Source organism: Equus caballus, chromosome 14 (assembly GCF_041296265.1).
Source record: "Equus caballus isolate H_3958 breed thoroughbred chromosome 14, TB-T2T, whole genome shotgun sequence".
NCBI lineage: Eukaryota > Metazoa > Chordata > Mammalia > Perissodactyla > Equidae > Equus > Equus caballus.
In genome coordinates this window covers 53,040,333-53,063,882 of record NC_091697.1, presented here as the reverse complement: position 1 = coordinate 53,063,882, position 23,550 = coordinate 53,040,333, and the positions used below count along the sequence as shown (strand labels likewise).

General features: G+C 35.4%; 1 protein-coding gene across 26 annotated transcripts in view; it reads left to right on the top strand.

Annotated features, from left to right (window-relative positions):
* MATR3 (matrin 3) overlaps window positions 1-19,430 on the top strand; it is a 30,658-nt gene extending 11,228 nt beyond the window's left edge. For 3 of the 26 annotated variants that reach the window (XM_014730313.3, XM_014730314.3, XM_070232641.1), the window contains exons 2-15: window positions 104-1,192; window positions 6,157-6,218; window positions 7,387-7,428; window positions 7,739-7,851; window positions 8,101-8,153; window positions 8,620-8,745; window positions 9,594-9,719; window positions 9,881-10,048; window positions 11,276-11,407; window positions 13,073-13,116; window positions 13,208-13,583; window positions 15,277-15,643; window positions 16,137-16,258; window positions 18,237-19,320. In XM_014730313.3, coding sequence (XP_014585799.2) covers window positions 281-1,192; window positions 6,157-6,218; window positions 7,387-7,428; window positions 7,739-7,851; window positions 8,101-8,153; window positions 8,620-8,745; window positions 9,594-9,719; window positions 9,881-10,048; window positions 11,276-11,407; window positions 13,073-13,116; window positions 13,208-13,583; window positions 15,277-15,643; window positions 16,137-16,258; window positions 18,237-18,287 — 2,694 coding nt within the window. In that variant the 5' untranslated portion in view covers window positions 104-280 and the 3' untranslated portion in view covers window positions 18,288-19,320. 26 annotated transcript variants of the gene reach the window in all.
* The last annotated feature ends 4,120 nt before the right edge of the window (window positions 19,431-23,550 follow it).

Genomic DNA, 23,550 nt, shown 5'->3' with positions numbered 1-23,550 from the left:
TGGTTTTTTTTTTTAATCAACATGATGCATAAGGTTTTTTTTCTTTAAAAAAACGGCATCTACTTAAAGGGATTTATGACTAAAATTGCTTATTTTTCTACAGAGTTGTCTGCTGTTTCTCAGCTTGAAGAAGATTCTACAGTCCTTATTGATCCTTTTTCTTGGCGTTACCATTTTTTGAAGCAAAGTTAACCTAGTTTTCTAGTTTGAGCTTGCTTTTTGGCCATCTTTAAAAAAAAATTTTTTTTAATCTATAAACTAGACAAGAGATAGTTCTACAATGTCCAAGTCATTCCAGCAGTCATCTCTCGGTAGGGACTCGCAGGGTCATGGGCGTGACCTGTCTGCAGCAGGAATAGGCCTTCTTGCTGCTGCTACCCAGTCTTTAAGTATGCCAGCATCTCTTGGAAGGATGAACCAGGGTACTGCACGCCTTGCTAGTTTAATGAATCTTGGAATGAGTTCTTCATTGAATCAACAAGGAGCTCATAGTGCACTGTCTTCTGCTAGTACTTCTTCCCATAATTTGCAGTCTATATTTAACATTGGAAGTAGAGGTCCACTCCCTTTGTCTTCTCAACACCGTGGAGATGCAGACCAGGCCAGTAACATTTTGGCCAGCTTTGGTCTGTCTGCTAGAGACTTAGATGAACTGAGTCGTTATCCAGAGGACAAGATTACTCCTGAGAATTTGCCCCAAATCCTTCTACAGCTTAAAAGGAGGAGAACTGAAGAAGGCCCTACATTGAGTTATGGTAGAGATGGCAGATCTGCTACACGGGAGCCACCATACAGAGTACCTAGGGATGATTGGGAAGAAAAAAGGCACTTTAGAAGAGATAGTTTTGATGATCGTGGTCCTAGTCTCAACCCAGTGCTTGATTATGACCATGGAAGTCGTTCTCAAGAATCTGGTTATTATGACAGAATGGATTATGAAGATGACAGATTAAGAGATGGAGAAAGGTGTAGGGATGATTCTTTTTTTGGTGAGACCTCGCATAACTATCATAAATTTGACAGTGAGTATGAGAGAATGGGACGTGGTCCTGGCCCCTTACAAGAGAGATCTCTCTTTGAGAAAAAGAGGGGCGCTCCTCCAAGTAGCAATATTGAAGACTTCCATGGACTCTTACCGAAGGGTTATCCCCATCTGTGCTCTATATGTGATTTGCCAGTTCATTCTAATAAGGTGAGTTAATGCAACAGATACTTCTAATTTCTTTTACATTGTAGTGCCTATTCTGTATTTACCTATATCTTTTACTCTAATTCTGTAGTCTGATGACACTGAGTTGATCGAGAATTTTTATACTTTTGAGAACACTTACTTTATTTGGAAGGTAATTGTTTTTGAGCATTTTAAACCAGGGCTTTACATTAATACAATCTGCCTAGATTACTTCTGGCCACAAAGCTGTCATCCACTGGGATTATCTTGTTGGTTTTTGGCATCAGTATGTTCTTCTTAATCATATATTTAAGCAGGTTTTTTTGTCTGCTTTGTTGAATTAAGTATATATATATATATATATATTTTTTGCAGTCAATGTGCTCTGCCATTCAGGATGCTAGATTTCAGCTCTCCATCTGTCTTGATTGCTGATTTGTATGTAGTAAAGATTATTCTTGAACAATTCTCTTTTTTTCCTTATCTGTGGCTACAGGGAAAGAGTTAATGTAGAGCCCTGGTGTTTGTTTCAGTATGTTTCATATTTTAGATTAGTTCATTCTTCCTTTTTTAATTTCCCTTTAACACGAACTCTCATACTATGACTGAAATTTTTCATCATTTTTTTTCTCCTTTTCCACAACTTTCTTCAACATACTTCAGAACTCACTTTTTATTATCCCATATTGCATCTATGCCTTTAGAGACTTGAAAAATCAACTACTGCAGTATCCTGCTCTGTGTTCCTTGTAAGCATATTCTTTTTCTGACTTAGGCTTAGACTTCTGGTATAGTCACTTGAAGAAAAAAAAATCTAATTCTCCTTTGCTTTAATTATCACATCTGGCAAAATGGGGACTTTTTCAAAATGCCTTTTTAAATACATTGTCCTTTCTCTTTCAACGTTTTCAGTGTTACTCATTCTCACTGATTTTTTTTTTCAATATATAGTGCAGTTGACTTAAAGTCAACATTATAGCACTCCACTAGCTTGATCTATTATCTGTGACTGTCCATTTTTCCTGATGTGCTGTATAGCTATTCTACTTAACTGGAACATGTTGCTGCCATGAAATTGATTTGATGGTTACTGTTATAGGGTTTTTTCTTTACAGTAACATCTAGAAAGGTCATTTTCTTTTCATATCTAGCCCTTTTAAATGCAGTTTTTTAGTGAGTATTGATTTTTGAGTACACATTAGAGATTTTGTTTTTAATATTTTATTTAAAAGTATTACCATTCAATCCTTTATCTGTGTTTGGAGCTCAGTATTTTTGTCTCAGATAGTTAAGAGAAGAAACTTTGTTTGAATTTACAGAGTACTTTGAAAAAATATCTTTAAAAAGTAATTCTTAGCTAAATATATTTGTATTTCTTAAATCTTTTGAATTAATATGTAAATAGTTAAGTACACAGACAAGGAATATTTTAATTTAATCCATACCAAAGTAAATTAACATCAAATGATAAGTTCATAGATTAATTTTCATTTAAGACACAAACTCATAAAAATTAGAAATTTTTTTCTGATAGCTGTTTTTGGTGTTGTCTTCTTTCAAATTTGTCGGATATACTAAGTATATCATGGAATTTAGTTTTTGTTCAGTGTTGAACTTTAAGTTTTAGGTCCGGTGTGAGTTGTTTTAATGAAAAGGTCAGTTAAATTTTGGTAACTCAAATTTTTTTCCGTTACTTCTTGTCTGTTTGCAGAAATGGCAATATGGCCAGTGTTCTCAGAGAGGATCTCTGAATTCCAAAGAAAATAGCTAGTTAGAGTGTCTGAAATGAAAGTGATTGTAAGGGACTTAAAATCTTTGCTACTGGAGTCATCAGAAATCAAAAGCTGTTGAAAGTCTCCTTATCCTGACTTTGAGCAGTAATTTAATCTTGCTACTTGCACATAGAAAAACAGTTCAAATAACACAGAAGGAAACCACAAGAGGACTTTAATCAGAGAAAAGTTTCCATTTTTATGTATGATTATTCTTTTCTCTCCACATTTTGCTTACCTTCTAATTCTTGAACAATAAAATTAATAACAATAGCGAATGGATCTAAGTTAACAAAAGAATAGTTTAAAAATACTTGAAACTTTAGATTCAAGAGTAAGTTACCCTACCTAGAACAAGAGGTACTTTTAACCTGTAAAAATGCGTAGGCCCTAGCTAGTTTTGGTAGTGTGTCACAATATAGGAACATTTAAGAATTACCTTACAGACCATTTGTTTTGATTGTTTGATTTACAAAATTTATGGTATTTGTAAATTGGACCAATTTTAAGAAGTTTAAGCACCTGGAATCTCTTAAATGTATTCTAGTTTCCTTAACATAACATGTTCTCTGGGTATCTGCATTATTGAAAAAATAATTAAATATTCACTTTCAGCAGTGGTCCTTTTTCATTTTATAACTGATATAGAATCAGTGACTTTAGACAAAAATTCCTGTGGTGAAAGAGATAATGGAAATTTTTTAAACGTTTAATCCTGCTCTCTGGTATTGCTGCATAACTTGGAAAATCTGTTCTTTTCATTTAGTGGTAATATTAAATAGCCTACATGATCAAAACTTCTTCTTAATATGAAATAAGAAACTTTTAGGTGAAAAACATCTAATTAGTCATCATCATTTTTGATATTTTAAGTGACTTTCAGTGATGGTGTTGCTTTTAATTCTTTCTAGGTCATTTTAGAACATCAAGTTGCTTTTCTAAACAACCTTAAACTTCCCTCAAATTCCTTTCACTTAAAGCAAACTGCCCACTGCAGCCGTTTTGCTGTCTTATCGCTTGGGTTCGTGTTTTTCCTTTTAGTATTATTCTAGAAGCCCTTAAGTTGTTCTTTTATTCTGCCATTCCAGAAGTGCTTCTCCAAATTATCCTTTCTTTATATAATTTAGGTATCTCAAAGCCATCAAAGTGAATGTAGTTTTCCTAAAGAACTTCTGAATTCAAACAGCAAATTCTTAATCTTTATTCCTCTGTTGTGAGAGTTACCTCAGTGTAGAATCCAAAGATAGAGGTTTTTTTAAAAACCCTTTTGACTCTTATCCTCACCTTAAACCGAACAGTAAAAGATGAAGTGTAGTAGGGCAGGTTAGTAATGGGTGGACTTGGGAGGTACATAACTGATTCTTTGATCTTGGCCTTACTTCTACTACTTTGAGAAAGACCAGGCACACGTTAACCATAAGTTTGAACCTTTAAAGAGCATGGGGGATTGGATATAAACAATTTCTGTTCAACTAGATACCCTTTCCATCTCCTATGTATTAGAAGCATGCCTGATAAGGTAACTTTTACTCTTCTCAACACACTATTTCTCAAGGGTATTTTAAATAAAAATTGAATGTTTTTTAGTTCAGAAAATTCCAAGTTAAGGTATTTGTTTAATCCCTCTTCTGAATTTTGTGAACTTTACATATGGCGCCTCTTGCTTACAGCCATTTTAAAAGTGACTTCAACAAGCCAGTGGTCTGTTGCTTTACAAGTACAAACTTTTTATCTCCCAGATATCTGGTTGTAGAGCCAGCTGGAGAGATCTCTTTGAGTTCCTTAGCTGTTAGCCATTATTTTTAAAAGACAGTCTAGCCTTAAGAGATAGTGCCCCAAGTTCTGAGAAGTACCAGTCTGTTTGGATGTGTTCCATCTTAGTTCTTTCACAAGATGTTAGTTAATCCTGTTAGGGTGTAGGAATGTATATAAACTGTTGTAATATAAATCAGTTTTTTAAATTAGGTTCCCATTTATAAAATAGCATTCAGAAGCTTTTCAAAAAGGTATCTCTTGTAATTTGGTTCCTTATTTTAGTTCAGCTCTAAGTGAGACCCCTTTTGAAAACATTGCCTGAACATGTTTTATATTCCAAATATAACTGTATTAGGTAGTGTGGGTATTAGAAAAGTTGCCTCATTTTGTGGGAATTAGTGAAACAATGATACTTGTAAAGCAGGAATTGTAAAACAAGATAGCCTTATAAGCAGTGTAATAATAGTTTACTTTTTTTGAGCACTTTCTGTGTGCCTAGCAGTGTTCTGATAAGCAGGTTACCTTTATTAATTCATTTTCTTTTCACAAAACCCTAGGAGAATATTGAATCACAGTGAATTTAAATAACTCATACCAAGGATTCACGTCTAGTAAGTGGCACCTTGGGAGTGGAACGCAGGCAATCTGGCAGCAGAGCCTACTTTTCCTAATTCCTCTTTCGTATATTGCCTAAAACATTAATCATTTATATGTGAGTTCTTAACTAAAGAAAGGAAAATTGGAAAAAAATAGGAAGAAAGTTAATCCCTTCAGATTTAAAATAACCACAAAGGAGCAAATACTGACAGAATGTAATGTTTCCCTCCCTAAAATTTGGAAACAGGCATTCCTGAAATTTGCTTATTTTTGGGAAATATAATGGGAGCTTAGTTTTTTTGATAAATGGGGAGCATTTTTCAGAAAAGCCATTCCTGTTGAATCATCATAGCTTTTTATGGCTGTAGTACACTTGGAACATTCCTCAAAGCCTGGATGAAATTAAAGATTTTTAACTAATTGTTCACATTTGCAGCATATATTTTCTAGAAAAGTAGATATAAGCATGGATATTTTATCATATTTGTATTTCTATAAAAGAGCAGTATGACATGAATAATTCCATTTGGTCCACAGCAGAAATTATCATGTCTAGCTGATCTCAAGGTCAGTTACTATTCTTGATCTTTATTAACTCTATATCTTTTCCCTGTCAGGTCTGTTAGTATGTTAACCAAGTTATCCAGTTTTTCCAAGAATGTGCATGGCGTATTTGAGGGCAGGATCAAGCCACAAGGATTCAGAGAAACGGTTTTAAATTAATTTAGTGCGATTAGTGAATGGGCAAGTGTTTGTACAGCCTATGATATTGCTTCTAGGTTAATATGCTAGAATTTGAATGGTTCAAATGAAAATATTTTAGCTTTATTTTGTTAATTCTACTAATTTACTTTGCTGCAGGAGTGGAGTCAACATATCAATGGAGCAAGTCACAGTCGTCGATGCCAGCTTCTTCTTGAAATGTAGGAGTTTGAAATACCTTTAAAGCATCCTTATCGTGAATCAGAAACAGCCATTGATTGGTTTTTGGGAGTCCATCATTTACTTGTAATATCTACATTGTTGTTACTGCATAGTGATACTGTCGTGGCGATACTAATTACAAACAAAATGTTTATATGGAATATTACATGCACTGATAGTGGTACTTTATTTCATACTAATTCTAGGATAAATAAACATTGACTCTATATAAATTGAAAGAATTTTTAATAGACTTAGTTAAAGATAGCCTATAATACGTAGAATAGATTCTTAAGAGCATTTTCAATAACAGTAATACATGCTCTAAAAACATGGAAGATACAGAAAAGAGGGAGGAGTCATTAGAAGTTAGTTGTGGAACAGAGTCCTTGAGGATGTGCTTTTTTGCTTTTGAGCAAAAAGGTATTTAGTTCTGAGTTTAAGCTGCTAGAATGAAATTGAATTCCTAAAGAATCTCCCTGCCTAAGCAGCACACAATACCCATTGTTCATTGGAGTGGCAATTTTCACATATGCCTAGTTTATGTTGGGGCTGTTCTTTCTAGTGCTGCAACTCCACTCTGCTTTTGGTATTTAATACTGGAGAAGGAAAATCTGTGGTCAGTTCTTGTTTCCCTATATATCCCACATTTCCAGTTCCTCATGCAGCATTTTTCCTCCTTATGACTTAACAAATATAGAAAAGAATTAATTTCAACAAAAAATCATGTGCTGCAAAACAACGGTTTGGTCTACGGACCGCATATATAACTTGGGCTCATAAGATTAGTACTATATAGCCTAGGTATGTGGCAGGCTATACTATCTAGGTTTGTGTAAGTACACTCTATGATGCTGGCACAGCGACAAAATTGCCTAACGACACATTTCTTAGAATGTATCCCTGTCGTTAAGCAATGCATGATTGTACATTCGCCTTCATTTTCAAGCAATACAGAACAAGTTTATTCAATACATTTGGATTAATTTGAAGTTCTCAAATTTTCCTTTAGAAATATCTATATGACATGTTTTAAACTGTAATATTTCTAACACTTACTCTCATATAACTTTACTAATAAATAATCTCTATTTTAAAGGCCAAAACAAGGCTACTCTCTGAAAAGGACAGTTTTATTTTAAAGTTAATTTTCTGGTCTTTTTAAAGCTACCCAGAATGGAATCCTGACAATGATACAGGACACACAATGTAAGTTAAAATTTTTAAGCTATTGTTTGTAAAGGAGATCAATCTAAGGAATTCAGGTTAAACTTTCAACATTTGATAAACAAAATTTTTTCTGAATTTCTTTATTGACTATAAAAGAATTTTTAGAAACTATTTTATATAGCAATTTTTATTTTATTGATATTACAGATTTTCCCTAGTTACTTCACACATAATTGTCCCCAAAGATTGGAATCATAGCCATACAAGGGGTGTTTTAACAATAAATCTTAATTATTTCTGATGGACCTGTTTATCAGATGTTTTATATTTCATGTCTTCACATTACTAGGGGTGATCCATTCATGTTGCAGCAATCTACAAACCCAGCACCAGGAATTTTGGGACCTCCACCTCCATCCTTTCATCTTGGGGGACCAGCAGTTGGACCAAGAGGCAATCTGGGTGATTATAAACTTCATGTTACCTTTCCCTAAGAGCTTTTACCATAAAAATTAAATGCGATGATTATAGGCAAAAGAAGGCTCATTGAAATGTTCAAAAATAACATTGCATGACAAGACATGGTACTCATGATATTTTTAATAGCATTTCATTTGTGTTTGAAAAATGTCCATTTTTCAATTAAAATAGCCTATTATAGCAAGTGTATTTATTACAAGACTGAAAAAAAACCACTTTTTCCCCATAAAGGTGCTGGAAATGGGAACCTGCAAGGACCAAGACACATGCAGAAAGGCAGAGTGGTCAGTAATACAACTCTTGCTTTTACTATATTTGCTGTTTTGAGGAATGTGATTTGACTTAAATCGTTGCTAATTGAATCTGTCTCACAACTCCTTACTATAGGAGGACTGCTACTGTTTGAAAACCATCAGCTCTTTTATGTGACAGTGATAAGAGCTATAACTTTTTCATATGCCCATAGGCTGGAGGTCTCGCCTTGATTCAGAGTCTTAGGAACTTTGCTATCCGATTATGTACACAGTATTCAAGTTACAAATCAGTGCAGAGACTGGTTTCTGAAACTGAGGTTTACCCCAATGATGTTTGATTTCCTGTGTGGCATTTAAATTCTCTAGAATGTTATGGGTTGCTATTTTAAATGCTTCATCTGTTCTGGTTAACTATAGAGTATAAAAGTTCTAATGCGTAACCTGTTTCATATCGCTTTTAAAGAGATTTTTGACTTGATTTTTTCCTAATGGATAGGAAACTAGCCGTGTTGTTCACATCATGGATTTTCAGCGAGGGAAAAACTTGAGATATCAACTATTACAGCTGGTAGAACCATTTGGAGTCATATCGAATCATCTGATTCTAAATAAAATTAATGAGGTATGAGTTGAAATAAGTTTACTGTTCATTCATTACTAAAATATATCCTAAAGGAATTCATGATTTTGTATTAGAACTCAATCTTAAACCATCAATATGGAATGTAATAGAGGAAAAAGCCCATATTTAAAGTACATCAACAATAAATTCTAGGGGCCGCCCTGTGGCCGAGTGGTTAAGTTTGCACGCTCCGCTTTGGCGGCTGAGGTTTTCGCTGGTTCGAATCCTGGGCGCGGACATGGTGCCGCTCATCAGGCCACGCTGAGGCGGCATCCCGCATGCCACAACTAGAAGGACCCACAACTAAAAATACACAACTGTGTACTGGGGGGGTTTGGGGGGAAAATTTTTAAAAATAATAAATTCTAGTGCAGTTGTCCCTGCATATCTGTGGAATATGGAGGGGCTGGCTGTAGTCATCATACTATGTTGTTTTATGTAAGGGACTTGAGCATCCTTGGATTTTGGTATCTGAGGGGAGTTCCTGGAACCAGTCCCCCTTTGGACTAGTGGATTATTAGTAACTTTATAAATCGTGATCCATAAGCAGTAAAATTGTCATTATTACTAAACTATGTTAAGGGCTGTAAAAGGATAATTCTTTGGAAAACCATTTCAGACTTCTACCAAATCGTTATTTCAGATCTAGTAGGCATAATAAATGATATTTTTAGTAGCATGAAGATGATAAAATCTGAGATGACCTTTAACAAACTAGCAAATTAACAATGTTGGTTTTTCTGCTTTTAGATTCTCAAAAATGCTTTCTATTTAATGGTTAAATATATAAATATATGTAGAAAGACTTTGAGCCTTTTTTTTTAACTAATTTTTTTGTGCACTTTCAGGCATTTATTGAAATGGCAACCACAGAAGATGCTCAGGCTGCAGTGGATTATTATACAACCACACCAGCATTAGTATTTGGCAAACCAGTGAGAGTTCATTTATCGCAGAAGTATAAAAGAATAAAGGTAAATCTGTTTTTTCCAGATTGGTATCACCAACCATTTAATACATCTTTTTAATTTGTTTAGCTGTTTAAAATTGTTGCTAATAACTAGAGTAATATTAACTAATAATTATAGCATACCTACCAACATTTGACTTGAACTTTTTTTTCTATTTATTAAAGAAACCTGAAGGGAAACCAGACCAGAAGTTCGATCAAAAGCAAGAGCTTGGACGTGTGATACATCTCAGCAATTTACCTCATTCTGGCTATTCCGACAGTGCTGTCCTCAAGCTTGCTGAGCCTTATGGGAAAATAAAGAATTATATACTGATGAGGATGAAAAGTCAGGTAATATACATGTAGAGGTTTTGAAAAAAAAGTATTTCTTAAAGTGCTTTGAGATTTTTGTGCGTCTCTTCATTTTTAGTTAAGAAGGCGAAGGGAATCATTTTATCTTCTCATAGATAAGTTTTCTTAGCCAGTGATAAATGGTGTATTTTTTTAAGTCATAGCAGGTGCTCAAGGTGTGAAGGATTAAATACTGAAAAGTATAAAGTGGAAAGTAAACAACTCTTCTCTTGCCCAGGCTAGTAATGCTATTTATTTCCAGGATTTGCTTTGGAAGTTCTAACTGAATACGAGTATACTTTTTTTCTTACTTCAACTGGGATAATATTGTACTGTTGCTTTCCAGTTTATAAATGGTTACATTGGGTAAACTAATGAATTTAACTTCCTAAGTTGCTGGCTATTTAGAGTTGCTGGGTTTTTTGGCTTATACCGTTGGTGCTGCTATGGACTTTGCGACCTGTGAAATGTTGCGCTGTTTTTTTTGTTTTGTTTTGAGGAAGATTAGCGCTGAGCTAACATTTGCTGCCAATCGTTCTCTTTTTGCTGAGGAAGACTGGCCCTGAGTTAACATCCGTGCCCATCTTCCTCTACTTTATATGTGGGACGCCTGCCAAAGCATGGCTTGCTGAGCAGTGCCATGTCCGTACCCGGGATCCGAACTGGCAAACCCCGGGCCACCGAAGCTGAACGTGCACACTTAACAGCTGGGCCACCGGGCTGGCCCCAGTGTTGCATATTTGTATGCATATAATTGAAGGATAAAATTTCAGGATGAAATTTTGGATCTTGATAATTGCTTTCTTCACTTTGATATTGCCAAATTGCTCTTCAAAAAATAGTGCCACCATATAATCACACCAGCATTATCTTGGAGTGCTTTATTTTTATTTTAAGGCTTTTGTAACAGCATTCTGAGATGATATTCTTCCAGACTTTCATTTTTTCCTTAATTTTAGTTCTTACAGTATTTTGAGTGGTATCTTCTAAGCTTATTACTTTAGTTTTTTGTGGAAAGACTGCATATAGGTGATTTAATATTTGGTGCTACTTTGTAAAGCTGACAAAGTAAAATAATGTTGTCCTTATTTTATTGGGTGACTTAACTCTTACCAGTGTCTCTGTGCTAAAGATTAAATTTTCCTAACAAGTGGATAGAAAAAACAATGGGCACTAGAGTTCTAAACAATTCTCTGAAAAATAATGTTCTTTCTAATTTTTTTTAAGGCCTTTATTGAGATGGAGACCAGAGAAGATGCAATGGCAATGGTTGACCACTGTTTGAAAAAGGCCCTTTGGTTTCAGGGGAGATGTGTGAAAGTTGACCTCTCTGAAAAATATAAAAAACTGGTACTGAGGGTATGTAGTACTTGGTTCATCCTCATTATAAAGTTTGTTTTCATGAATTTCAAGCCAAAATATTCTTTTATATATTTTTTTAATTAATTTTTTTTGCTGAGGAAGATTTGCCCTAAGCTAAAATTTGTACCAATCTTCCTCTATTTTGTATGTGGGTTGCTGCCACAGCATGGATGCCAGTGAGTGGTATAGGTCCACACCCAGGAACTGAACCTGGGCTGACAAAGCAGTGTGCCCTAAACTTAACCACTAGTCCATGGGGCCAGGCCCTCTTAGCAATATTTTGATGTGCTAAGAATATAGGGTTTGGTTATTGAAAGAGAGCAACCTTTTCTCTCTTTCTGGTCATCTTCAGTAGCAGTAGTCTTTTTGTTTGTTTGTTTGTTTGTTTGTTTTGAGGAAGATTAGCCCTGCGCTAACATCTGCTGCCAATCCTCCTCTTTTTGCTGAGGAAGACTGGCCCTGAGCTAACATCTGTGCCCATCTTCCTCTACTTTATATGTGGGACGCCTGCCACAGCATGGCTTATCAAGTGGTGCCATGTCCACACCCAGGATTTGAACCAGTGAACCGCGGGCCACTGAAGCGGAACATGCAAACTTAACTGCTGTGCCGCTCGGCTGGCCCCAGAAATAGTTTTTTAACTGATGTTCTGTAAAATTTGAACAGAGTTCTGCTACCAAAATGTTTACTATCATGCATCGCTTTACAGTGGGGTTACATTCTTGAGAAATGCCTTGTTAGCCGATTTCATTTTTGTTCAAACATCATATAGAGTGTACTGATGAAGGGGAACAAAATTTGCTGCCCCAAAATGTGTCTCTTTAACATGGGGATTATTTTAGGCTGATTGTTTTTAAGAAACAAAAGACTGAGCAAGTTTTTCTTGTTACCTCCCCCTTAACTGCCAAAAGAATTCAGATTAAAAAACTTGTCTCAGGAAGGCAGCTGTTACCTTAGCATAACCTGAACTAGGTGGTAGACAGGAATCTAGAAAAACCTGTTTGTTGGTCTCAGTTCTTTGTTCTTCTGTTTCTGTGTGGCCAAACACTTGTTTTCCAAACGTTTGCTCTTTTTCACCTACCTGTGAATCGCCTGCCTTCCCTTTGAAGTCCCTGAGTCTCCCCACCCCCAACATCATCTTTTGTCTTTAGCTGAGGGTGGTATTTAAGGTAAGAGCTTCTGCCAAATTACTTGGTTTTCCTGGATTTCTCCCACGTATATATGTTTTTAAACTTTTGTTTTTCTCCTGTTAATCTGTCTCCTGTCAGTTTAATTTAGACCAACCAGAAGAACCTAGAAACCTAAAGGAAAATTTCTTCCTCCTTGCAGTACTTAAGCAAACCTAGATGGTATAGTCTACTACACACCTAGGCTATGTGGTCCTAATCTTAGGGGCCCACCATCATGTATGTGATTCATCATTGACGGAAACGTTGTCATGTGGCACATTACTGTATTATCCACTGCTCTATTGAAATGTTGATTGTAATGAGCTGCTGGCTATGGGCAGCTTAAATTCGTAGATATGGTTACAGGGATTGAATAAGCGTAGTTGATTATATAAACGATGGTCATCAATTATTAGTTAATTGGGTAATTACATTCTGCAAACGAATATATTCTAATGCATTTCTGTAACTTCTGCAAAATTTTGTCTTTTAGATTCCTAACAGAGGCATTGACTTACTGAAAAAAGATAAATCTCGGTAATTTCATTTTTGTGTATATTAACTAGTATATTAAAGTTTTGTTTTTCAACTCAGGAGACTTAATTGAGCTGTATCTTTTTGATTTCAGAAAAAGGTCTTATTCTCCAGATGGCAAAGAATCTCCAAGTGATAAGAAATCCAAAACTGATGGCTCCCAGAAGACTGAAAGTACAACTGAAGGTAAAGAACAAGAAGAGAAGTCGGGTGAAGATGGTGAAAAAGATACAAAGGATGACCAGGCGGAACAAGAACCTAATATGCTTCTTGAATCTGAAGATGAGCTACTCGTAGATGAAGAAGAAGCAGCAGCACTGTTAGAAAGTGGCAGTTCAGTGGGAGATGAGACAGATCTTGCTAATTTAGGTGATGTGGCTTCTGATGGGAAAAAGGAACCTTCAGACAAAGCTGTGAAAAAAGATTCAAATACAAGTGCTTCAGCAGCTGCAAAGAAAAAGCTTAAAAAGGTAAAGGAAGATTTTATGTTGGCCTGTTTTAATAGGAAACTAGATCAAATAAATGTTTCAAATTATGTACCCTAGCAGGGTCAGATTAAAGAGAACTGGTTGTTTAGGGAAAAAATCAGATATGAACCATAATAATTTAAACTCTGCAATAAATAGATTGAATACGATTTTTTATTATAGTTGGGAAAAAAATATCAAATCACAAAGGGAGCTTCTTAGTAATGAAGGAGAAAGACTTAAAACTATATATGATTCTGTATTGTAGTTGTAGTGTGTAAGTACAGGTAGGCAGCCTTATAGTTCAGCTTGTTTTTAAAAAGATGGGGTATGAGTTTACAGTAAGTTAACTGATCTAAAATACTTCTTAAAACATTTTGCCACTCATTCAGAAATTGTTGAATTTGAAGAATTTTCCTATTTAAGAAAAATGTAAGCTTAATCAGATACTCTAATAGCTTTTAAAACATGTTTCATAGAACACATCACATGTAAGCACATTTAAGGTGAATATGAATATAAAAATACACTCACGGGGGCCAGCCCGGTGGCTCAGCAGTTAAGTGTACACATTCTGCTTCGGTGCCCCGGGGTTCACCAGTTCGGATCCCAGGTGCAGATATGGCACCGCTTGGTAAGCCATGCTGTGGTAGGTGTCCCACATATAAGGTAGAGGAAGATGGGCACAGATGTTAGCTCAGGACCAGTCTTCCTCAGCAAAAAGAGGACTATTGGCAGCAAATGTTAGCTCAGGGCTAATCTTCCTCAAAAAAAAAAAAAACACACACTCACACACATGGTATAAAGAACAGTGAAACAAAAAAACCATGGTGTACTGCCTACCTTCATTAAGGATTAGAGCATTAAAATGTCTTTGAAGCCCATTATGTTAAATGGCTCTTAATAGGCGATTTTTGTAATCTTAGTCCATTGGCCCCTTCTAAGCAACACTCAGCTGTTAGAAAACTAATACTTATCTCCAGATTTTGATGGCTTAGTCAAAGAACATAGTCTTAAGGTTATTTTTCTGGCTGAAGTGGATGGTTGTTATGTAATGTGTTTGCACTCTTAAGAGCTGATAATTATTGAGCATTTATTACATGCTATAAATTTTTGTAAGCTCTATGTGTGTGCTAATAAGTTCTCATAATAACCATATGTGGTAGATAGCTTTGTCATCCCTGTTGCATGAATGAGGCAATTAAGGCATGGAAAAGTTCAATGAATTGTCTCTAGTCATACTGCTTATAAGAGGCAGAGCCAAAATTTAAACCTTAAGCAGTCATGCTCCCCAGTTTGATTTTTTTTTTTTTTTAACCACAACCCTATTAGACTGTGTTCCCTTAAACAAGAGTTATATCGTAGGATACTGTCTTCCAAAGGATCTCATTCAACTACTTTTATCAAATCAGTTCTTTGGTACATTCCCTAAAAGCATAGTAGTCTGAGAAAGTGTAGAATATCAGTGTCTTTATATCATTTATTTTCTGCTCTTTCTGTGAGGCAAGACTAAAGTTTTAAAAGAAGCTGTCAGTTTTTTTTTTTTAAAGTCAGTCATCTTGAAGAAGAAAGGAAAAAGTCAATATTTTGAGAGAATGAATAAAGACAAAGACGCTATCCCTTTCCCTTCAAGTAAAGCAAATGGAAGGGATGCTGCAGGATAATTGTTGCAGAGTAAATTTGTCTTTCTTAACAGCGTCGTTTCCCAGGGAGTATGGAAGGTTTTGTCACTCTAGATGAGGTTGGTGATGAGGAAGATTCGGAACTTCAGAAACTTCGTAAATCGGGCATGGCATTTAAATCTGGTGACAAAAATGATGATGGTTTGGTTGAAATTAAGGTGGACAAGATCGAGGAACTTGATCAAGAAAACGAAGCAGCGTTGGAAAATGGAATTAAAAATGAGGAAAATACAGAACCTGGCGCTGAATCTGCTGAGAATGCTGATGATCCCAACAAGGATACAAGTGAAAATGCAGATGGCCAAAGCGATGAAAACAAGGAGGACTATACAATCCCAGATGAGTATAGAATTGGACCATATCAGCCCAATGTTCCTGTTGGTGAGATTTAAGGCTTTGTTCTTCCCTTCTCACCCTCCCCAAACTCTTAGTAAATAAGATTCCTAAATTGGTCTTACATAAGCTCTGATGGCATTTTAAATTTATGTCTATGCAGAATAATTTGTAAATTTTAATTGATATATTCTCTTTTCTTCTTATCCATGTCTTCTGATTTTGTATTCTTTTATCATCATTCCACGATATGTTCTCTTTTCTCCTCATAAAGGTTTCTCAGAATTTCACATTGCTTTCTGTTTTGTTTATCTGTTCTATTTCTGCTTTTTAAAGAGTATAACTAGGTGGGACCTCAGGCGTCAATTAAGTACAAAGTATTAACTAATAATGTCATGGTTTTTTTGTTTTGTTTTAGCTTAGGCCATATTGGACTTGTCACAGGTGTTATTCAAATTATATTGACAGAAAAAAAGATTTGAGAACACTAATTAAAATCTTCAGTTTACTGAATTTGTAAGAATGTATGTTTGTGTTCTAGGTATAGACTATGTGATACCTAAAACAGGGTTTTACTGTAAGCTGTGTTCACTCTTTTATACAAATGAAGAAGTTGCAAAGAATGCTCATTGCAGCAGCCTTCCTCATTATCAGAAATTAAAGGTAAGGCTGAATCTAAAAGAGGAGAGTTCTTTTGTCACAACTAACACATCATGTAAACCCATGGAAAGTAAAATGTGTTCAGTACTTTCTCTGAACCCAGCTCAATGCTTTATCCTGGAGACAACAGTTTTCTTCCTTTATTGATGGGCCTTAAACAGTTTAATGAATTCTAGAAGCATCTGTTGAGCCTCTTTCTATAGAATAGAATGTTGAGCCTCTTTCTATAGAATTCTATAGAATGCTCAAATGATGATAATTTAGTAATTTCTAGCCATGTTATAAATTCTGTGATATAAAGTTATGTAAGTATTCTCAAATGGATGTTCGAGTAATTTCTCTAATTTGGAAGATACTGGAGGCCTGAAAGTCAAGTGGAATAATGTAAAGCTTTTCCAACTTTATAAAGTGCCATGTCCCTTCATACTTAATGATTTTATGTTGACTTTAAGTTATTATTAATGACACTTCAGTAAGTTTTATGACCAGTAGAATATGAAGGCAGAAGGATGAATGAATAAAGCATAACATAAAGAATAACAAATTCCTATTTGATTATCTTGAAATTTGATATTTCAGTTAGTGGCTTCTTTGAGGACTAAGTATTTAAATAGGAGGAGTTACTCAATTGTAAATAACTTGGTTTTTTACACTGCTTTATAATGTAAAGCTGTTAGAGTATTCAGTCATCAAACATGTTCTGTGTGTTGGCTAGATGGATAGAGACAGCCTTGAATTTAGGAGATAATTCTAGTTCTTGGCTGAATCATTTGTTCTAAATGTAAGTGTTCTTTGCTGCCTATATTATCTCTCTCTCTATCTTACCGTCATGGATATGAAAGAAGAATGGTGGTGATTTTCAACAGTAGCAGCAATTTAATATAAATATTTTATCTGCCTTGATGTTAAGCTGTTTGGGGGCAGAAACTATACATACTACTAAAAGAGTACTTATATAATAGAGAAGTGGTTTGTGGGTAGTTGATTCTTGTATAAACAGTATCATTCCATCTGATATTTTCTACCTATTCTAACTTTCTAGATATTTGTTCTATTGGAGGTGGCTCTCTTTATTATTTCCTTCTATTTTAATGGAACTTTATCAACTTCATTAAATTATTGTGCAATACAATATCTCCCTAATGATAAACGACTTGACACTTTCCTAATTGGGTTTTTCCCCCCCTTTTTAAATGTGTAATGGCTTTTAACCCTCTTCATCGATTTGCAATAACTATAGAGTTGATAAATTCCAGTGAAAAAGAAACTTTTGATTTTTAGATTAGATTTTTAATTTTTTTATTATTTTCTTTCTTCCTTTTTTTTTTTTTTTTTTTTTTTTGTGTGTGTGTGTGTGTGTGTGTGTCTACTTCCATTAATGTCTTAACAGATCTCTGGTGTCCAGGAACCCTAGAAGTTACAGGTCTAATACAGGGGTCAGCCAGCTACACTTGTGGCCACCCTGCTTTTGTAAATAAAGTTTTATTGGAACCCAGCCGTGATCATTCATTTTAGTATTGTCTACAGCTGCTTTTATTGCTATAACAGCAGAATTGAGTAGTTGGAACAAAGACTGAATGGCCCACAAACCTAAAAATATTTATTACTGACCCTTTAAGATAACGATTGCCTGCTGGGTTTAGTGGAAGGGGCATTGAATAAATGCACATCATTTTAACTAATCTATGTTCTTGGAGTAGCAGGAGTTCTTCTGTGTAACTCTGGTCTTTGTTTTCTCATCTCGCAATGTTAGTTGCACATTGAAATAACCGTTTTTCACATTTTATCATTTTTTCCCCATGCTTTATTGTGGTGTCCTGTGAACCAGTTTAGTTTTGTACGCTGACTAATAAAAATAGCTGAATCTTAAAAATATTGATAAGGTTTTGGTTAATAAACTTGGATAGAATATTTTGGAGTTAATCCATTTGTTATGTTTCTTAAGTGACTCAATCCCTGTAATTTTATTTTTTCTTTTCAGAAATTTCTGAATAAATTGGCAGAAGAACGCAGGCAGAAGAAGGAAGCTTAAGACGTGCAAGAAGCTTGATTTCAAAGAAAATAATGGTTCTTTGTTTTTAATGTTAACCTTTTTTTAAATATACTGATAGTTAGAAGAAAACTATTGTACTCTTTTGTTTTAGTGGAAAAATAATAGATGTCTGTTCATGTGTTGTGTTATAGCAAAAATACATACACGGTTAAGTTAATGAAGAATTGTTTTTGTTTTATGAGAATGGTAACAGACAGTACTTTGTAGAGACTGACTTTGTAAGCTACTTAAGACAACTTGCACCACTAAGAAAAAGATGCATAGAACCATTCAGAGAAATGAAATTTAGTAGTTCCAAGCTTCAAAGAAATGTCAACTTTGATTCCATTCAATAAAGAACAAAACCAATTGTATTTTTATTACTTTCATCTGAAACATTCCACATTTTAATCTGAGCCTTGCAGACTTTTTATTTGGATTTTGAAGCTTTTTTTGGTTGCGTTTCATTTTTGGAGAACTTCATTAATGTCAGATTGGCAATTAAGATACAGGTGCAGTTTTCTTTTAATGTCATGCTGTTGTTTAGGTAATAAGATATATTAAGTAACTGGCTTTAGATTTTGTAATTTTTTCCCTAAGTTCCTGCTAGATTTTGTATTCTAGTAGTCAATGTATTTTCAGTGAAATGTAAAAATATTCCCGTTCTCTTTCACCAGTATTAATTTCTTGAGATCTTATTGCTTGTCACTTGAATCCTGTAGCTGTCATACATCTGGTATAAGCAACATTTGATTTTTGAAGTGTGTAGACCATCTCTTAATATTTCCAAGATGTAATTTTACATTTCTGCATTTTAAAAACAGTTTGGCCATAATCTAGACGCACGCTTCTAATTCATATACCTGCACATGTGACCTTTGTGAACAGAAATTTGCATGTATGATCTGTGTTTACTTGTAACTTTCTGGTTATATACTGCTTATATCTGTGGATTCAAGTTTCTGAAGTGAATATCAATAAAAAAAAACTTAGGCCATGTTCATTGGTTATACATGTTTGGAATGTTAACCAATATATTTGTCAGTTGTGATTATTATTCACTGTTACACTTTTTTGCATGCTTTAACAAATTACTACATTTTTAATCTGAAGTATTCTAAAGACTGCTACTAAAGATCTGAGTTTTAAAGTTTTTGGTGCTGGTGGATTTCTTGTTCCTGTTACATAACTAAAAATGGGGCTATTCATGGTTTTTTAAAACCTTGGGAGTTTTAACATGCTAAGGGTAAAGAAATAGCAAAAGCTTGTGTTTAGACATTTCTAAGTACTTAACAATAAAATTGGAAATAACATGGAATAGTGAGAATTAATTCTACCAGCCTTTCAAAACATGTTGGGATTCTTAAGGGATTTTCTGTTGCCAAAAAGCAAATTTTTTAAAAATTTAATAAAGAACTTAGATTCTCTTTGAAACTCATAGGTCCAAGGATATTAAAGGATATGTCAAATAGTTGGATGAAATGTTAAAGTCTACCTTTGAAGGGTGGGTGATGTGTTTTTAACGTAACATGCACAAAAAATCCTTGCCAGTTTACTTCTGCAGTTTAATTTTGGCCTTTACTAATTATCCACTTTTGCTTAATTCCAACTTTTAAAACTAACAGCAACTACACAAAACATTACGTGTACAATGGAATCCCTAATTATTTCCTGTCAATGATAGTTTTTTTCCATAGGTCCTACTTTCTTGGATGTACCAAATTGTAGAAAAGAATATTTTCATTTGATAGCATTTTGAAATAAGAAATTCTTTTGAATAAGCTGCTAGTGATCAATAAATCAGTAACAGCTATTTCCCAGAATATGGCAAACTTTTATTTAAAAGGAATATTTCCACTTACACCTACTGTAAAATTTAAGAACCTTTTTCCCCACCACCATTTTAGCATTTTGTTTAATCTTCTGTTAATCTGCTGTCTGAGGGAAACTTTTTGAAACGTGTTTGTTTTCCAGTTATTTTTTTTTTTTAACCCATTCTTGATAAATTAGGGCTCTGAGAATGACCCTGGTAAGGCTTGAGTTGGCTAGCTGTAGCGTTGATTTGAGTATCCTAAAAAGAATTTTATTTAAAATAAATTTTGTTAATGAGGAAGGTGAATTTCTGGCCACAGAGTACCGCCATCATCTCCTCTAGAGATTTTAAATGGTATGACTCTAAAGAACTTTTAAGGTTGTATCCATTCTCTGAATTCTTTCTGAGAGAGAGAAGTTCCCTCACCCCCTCTTTTTAGAGTGACGGGGATGAGAAAAGGAAGTATACACTATTAAGTGTTATGGCAAGTATTAAGGTTATAAAACAGGAAGAGTACACACAGTTTTTGCCTAGCGTTCACAATGGATCTGTGGTGGCTTTGAACACTAAAATACAACATTACCATGAGTAAAAATTTTGACAAAAGATGCTCATGCTATGTTGTAGAAATCTGCAGGAATACTGCAGAACATTTTTTTTTTTAAGATTTTATTTTTCCTTTTGCTCCCCAAAGCCCCCCAGTACATGGTTGTGTTTTTTTTGTTTTTGTTTTGTTTTGTTTTTAAGATTTTATTTTTTTTCCTTTTTCTCCCCAAAGCCCCCCGGTACATAGTTGTATATTCTTCGTTGTGGGTCCTTCTAGTTGTGGCATGTGGGATGCTGCCTCAGCATGGCTTGATGAGCAATGCCATGTCCATGCGCAGCATCTTAACTGGCGAAACCTTGGGCTGCCGCAGTGCGCGAACTTAACCACTTGGCCACAGGGCTGGCCCCCTGCAGAACTTCTTTTAAAGATCACTTTAGTAATAAAACTGCTTCGTAGAGTCTGGATTATTTTAGATAATTTTCACTAGGATTAGGAGCAGATCTTGTGTACTTTTTCCTCTTGGTCTCATCATAGAGTATGGCTTGGTATAGCTGAAAGCTCAAGTATTGAATGGTAATAAGTTTGAGATTGTATTCCCTGGCAAGGACTGGGAGCTGTTTGTTGAGCTGGGGTTAAAGTGCCTGCCACTCTGTTGCAAGTCCTGTGACTGTCAGGGATTAGGCCAAAATTCTTAGAATCACTAGTCTACAAACAAAATGGTTGTGTGAATTTCTTTAGAGTAATGGTTCTCAAACATCAGCATGCATCAAAATTACCTGAAGCCTTCATGAAAGCGTTGCTGTGTCCCGCTCCTAGGATTTCTGATTTGCTACGTTTAGGGTGAGTCTGGATAATTTGCACTTTTAACAGATTACTAGGTAATGGTGATGTCAAGGGTAGAGGCCACACTTTGAGAATGATTGCTTTACCTATAGCTGAAGAAATGTCTGCTAAGCAGTTGTAATCAGATGCCTGGTTTAGATATTATTGAAGTACTGTTCTTGCTACTGTCCCAAATCTAAAACTAAGGGAAACACTGGAAAATAATCACTATTTGGGGCCCTGTGCAAAGCATCTCTTAAAAGAATCATCAGGGCCAGCCAGGTGGTGCAGCGGTTTAAGTTGGCGCACCCTGCTTTGGCAGCCTGGGGTTCACAGGTTTGGATCCCACGCATGGACCTACCCACCACTTATCAAGCCATGCTGTGGCCGACGTCCTACATAGAAAAGAGAGGAAGATGGCCAAAGATGTTAGCTCAGGGCCAGTCTTCCTCAGCAAAAAGATGATGATTGGCGACAGATGTTAGCTCAGGGCTAATCCTCAAAGAGAAAATCGTCAATGGAAGACACCCTATTTCAATGAGCCGTAGACACTGCTTTCCCAAGTCTATCCTTTATCTTTTGCCCAGAGCATTAAAAAATGTTTTCTGGGCACCTGGTACAGTCAGACGTTTCAAGGAAGAGGGTAGTGGGCCAGAAACAAAGTCTTGGGAATTCTCTATTTTGCCTGGCCAGATGTTTCTTTTCCATTTTGTTTTCCTACTTTGTGCCACTCTTAGTCACAACATAGGAACCAATGAAAAGGCTCGAGAACAGTTAAAGTTTGAATGGCAGAATGGAAATAGCTAACTCTCCTCACTCAGGTACATCTAACTTGCTGGTTGATACATTTTATAGTTGATACTGGGTAGAGCTCAATTAAAGTACTAATTAGGTGGAAGTCTGAAGCTATAAAGAGATAAAGTATGGGGATTAGATTGGAAAAATTCTGGGTGAGAGGACTGTCAGAACATAATAGACAATTTTCTAAAGGACTATATTAACATACTTAGTACTATTACCTTAAGATTTTTAGCCTTGGCCTTTCCTTGAACCTAGTTCTAGCTTTAGAAACTTTTATAATTTTCACACAATTTAGGAACCCTGTAAAGCTAGATGTACAGTAGGGAATATGAAAATGAGGCAACAATCTATGAGGTGTAGACAAAAGTCAATGAACATAATGCCCACCCAGTAGCATATGTAAATTTGGGATGAAAACTACTAGCATTAAATACAGGGTAAATAATGTTTCAACTATGATGTCATTGTGCTTCATACACGGTAGCATTGATGAGGTATTGGTTCTATGGACCTGATCCAAATAGGATATACCAAGAGCAGCAGGAAACGTCTTACCTTTGATTAGAGCAAAAAACTCAAGTTTTGGGCATTGCACATACCTATCAAAAGCAGAACCAATTCCTATTTGCTCAACTTTGTCAGAGTTGTTTAATCAGATGTAGTGGCTTCTCATTGGCTATTTGACTCTTGAGATACAAATGAAAGTGTTTTTTTTCCTTCACTGTAAGTGTTGGCTACAGACGTCAAAAGGCTTCAGCAATTGAATTCCACCTACTTTCTGGGCAGCTACCAAGTCTACCCTTGCTATATGGACTTCCTTTTTTTTGCTCCACTTGTATCAGGATAAGTCCCAGTTTATGCTCACTCTGTGCATTCTTATTTTGTGACGTCATGAGAGCCTGTGGAAAGGGACTGCAATTTAAATGATTATTGGTGTAATGGATAGTGAAACCTTAACGATACCGCCTAATTCATTTTCCTGATTGTGGCTACTTATGCTCACAAGCTGCAAGTGTCTCTCTGACCCATCTCATTTTAACCAGAAGTTGAGCTGCATAAAGCCAGCAGGGAAGGACTTGGCTCAGGCTGGAGAACAGGAATGGCCTTTGCCTTTCAGTATTCCACATGTACATGGGCACACATCACCCTTCTGTAAAAATCTTCACCTATTCCATATCTACACCTTATTTTTTAAATCCTGCTCATCCTGCCTATTCAACCTATACAAATTTGGCCCTCCTTTTAAATCAGACTAGTTTTTGAAGAATAAAATAGACCCA